The sequence below is a fragment of the Primulina tabacum genome, chromosome 15 (genome assembly GCF_025594145.1).
Source record: "Primulina tabacum isolate GXHZ01 chromosome 15, ASM2559414v2, whole genome shotgun sequence".
NCBI lineage: Eukaryota > Viridiplantae > Streptophyta > Magnoliopsida > Lamiales > Gesneriaceae > Primulina > Primulina tabacum.
In genome coordinates, this window is record NC_134564.1 from 1665223 (window position 1) to 1667779 (window position 2557).

Sequence of the window (2557 nt, forward strand, 5' to 3'; positions counted from 1 at the left end):
GGCCACGACCGACCAATGTGCCAGAGATTCGTAGTTTCATGGGTTTAGCTGGTTATTACCGAAATTTATCGAAAATATCTCAAAGATTGCTAGACCTATCACTCAACTGACTCAGAAAAATCAGATATTCATTTGGTCTGATGAATGTGAGTCAAGTTTTGTCGAGTTGAAGAAGAGATTGAGTTCTGCACCAGTTCTTACCATTCCAAGTGGTTCTGGAGGATTTGTTGTTTGTACCGACGCATCAAATAGAGGGTTAGGTTGTGTACCGATGCAACATGGCAGAGTTGTGGCCTATGATTCTTGTCAGCTGAAACCGCATGAGTCTAAGTATCCTGTTCATGACTTGGAATTGGCTGCTATTGTTTTTGCTCTCAAGATTTGGAGGCATTATTTGATTGGGGAGCAATTTGTAATCTATTCTGATCACAAGAGTTTGAAGTATATGTTCTCTCAGTCAGATATGAATATGAGACAGAGACGTTGGATGGATCTTTTGAAAGATTATGATTGTGAGATCCAGTATCAACCGAGAAAAGTGAATGTCATTGCCGATGCTTTGAGTCGTAAGGTTGTTGATATTAATTTATCCTCGATTCATGTTTCTAAGTTACGAGAGGATATTTGCACTTCTGGGTTGGATTTTCAAATCCAATGTAATGCTGTTTTTGTATCTCAGATTTCTGTTGAGCCAGAGTTGATTCAGATTGTAAAGTCAGCTCAAAAAACTGATGATCCAGTTCTGAAATCTTATGAGTTAGTATCTCAAGGACACCAATCTGGTTTCTCAATTCACTCAGATGATTCTCTTCGGTTGAATGGTAGATTGGTTGTCCCAGATATTCCTGAATTGCGTACAACCATCCTTATAGAAGCTCATTGTACTCGATATAGTATCCACCCAGGAAGAAGGAAAATGTATCATATTCTACGGCCTCAGTTTTGGTGGAAGAATATGAAAAAGGATGTGGCTGAGTTTGTGTCTCGTTGTATGATCTGTTAGCAAGTCAAAGCAGAACGAATGAGACCTGGAGGATTACTGCATAGTCTTGAGGTTCCTCAGTGGAACTGGGAGCACGTGGCTATGGATTTTGTCACGCATTTGCCACGTACTTCTCGTCATTTCGATGTCATTTGGGTGATTGTCGATAGATTATCTAAGTCATCACACTTTATTCCGTATGAGAGAACGTATTCATACAAGAAAATGGCTCGTCTGTATATTGAAAATGTTGTGAGACTTCATGGAGTTCCAGTTGCAATAGTCTCAGATCGTGACCCTAGATTCACATCAAAGTTTTGGACTAGTTTCCAAAAAGAAATGGGTACACGACTTGCGATGAGTACTGCGTACCATCCTCAGACAGATGGTCAGACAGAGCGTACAATCCAGACACTCGAGGATCTGCTTCGAGCTGTAGTCATGGATTTTAAAGACAGTTGGCAGAAAGCTTTACCACTAGTAGAATTTTCATATAACAACAGTTTCCAGGTGACTATTGGTATGGCCCCTTTTAAAGCTTTGTACGGCAGACGGTGTCGATCACCTCTTTGTTGGGATGAATTTGGTGAGAAGAAGTTGACTGGACCTGAGATTGTTCAAGAAATGCATGATAAAGTCCAGTTGATTCGTCAAAGAATGAAAGCTGCTCAAGATCGGCAAGCTAGTTATGCTAGCAGGCGTCGTCGATCTCTAGAATTTCAAGTTGGAGATTTTGTATTTCTGAGGATCTCTCCGTTTAGAGGTGTTGTTCGTTTTGGCATGAGAGGCAAGTTGTCACCTCGTTTCGTTGGTCTCTACGAGATTGTTGAGCGTATTGGGACTTGCACTTATCGTTTGGATTTGCCCCAGTCTTTATCTGGCATCCACGATGTTTTCCATGTTTCTATGTTGCGTAAGTATGAGCCCGATCCATCTCATGTGATTTAGCCTGATGAGGTTGAACTTGATCCGTCTCTATCGTATACTGAGTATCATGTTTGTATCTTGGATCGTAAAGATAAAGTTTTACGCAATAAAGTTATTCCACTTGTACGTGTTCAGTGGTCGAGGCATGGTGTAGAAGAATCAACGTGGGAAACAGAAGAGAAGATGAGAGCATCTTATCCATATCTGTTTGATTCATAATAATGTATTGTTGGTTTCGTATTGTGTGTAAGATGTATGTGTATAAACAGAAATTTCGAGGACGAAATTTGTTTTAAGGGGTGGAGAAGTGTAAGGCCCTGTAATTAATTATCCGGTAATTTTGGCATAATTAGAATAATTATTGAGTTGTAAATTAAAATAATTATTTATGCCAAATAAATTCGAGAAGTGTGTTAGAAATATGTATTTTAGAATATCGAAAAATTTAACGATATAAAGTACATATAGAGTTTAAATAACACACTAGATCAAAATAAGTACAGACCGGGATAGATGAGCTTGAGTTGCTATTTTAGTAACCAAATACACAATATACATATACATATACATATACATACACACATATCTCATTGAAAAGAGAAAAGAAGTGAGAGAAAGAAGAAAAGGAAAAAGAAAGAAGAAATCCAA

General features: G+C 38.6%; 1 protein-coding gene across 1 annotated transcript; it reads left to right on the top strand.

Annotated features, from left to right (window-relative positions):
* Positions 1–271: 271 nt before the first annotated feature.
* LOC142527132 (uncharacterized) lies at positions 272–1563 on the top strand. Its single transcript, XM_075631851.1, has 4 exons — positions 272–412; positions 680–829; positions 1004–1138; positions 1534–1563. Exons 1-4 carry the CDS (start codon positions 272–274, stop codon positions 1561–1563), a joined length of 456 nt encoding a protein of 151 aa, XP_075487966.1.
* Positions 1564–2557: the final 994 nt, after the last annotated feature.

What these genes read in the sequence shown, in the direction of transcription:
- LOC142527132 (XM_075631851.1), top strand. Translation starts at nt 272, where the DNA reads ATGCAACATGGCAGAGTTGTGGCCTATGATTCTTGTCAGCTGAAACCG. An exon ending in TTCGGTTGAATGGTAGATTG is followed by an intron (nt 830 to 1,003) that starts GTTGTCCCAGAT and finishes ATGATCTGTTAG; the next exon opens with CAAGTCAAAGCAGAACGAAT. An exon ending in GTCATTTCGATGTCATTTGG is followed by an intron (nt 1,139 to 1,533) that starts GTGATTGTCGAT and finishes TTTGTACGGCAG; the next exon opens with ACGGTGTCGATCACCTCTTT.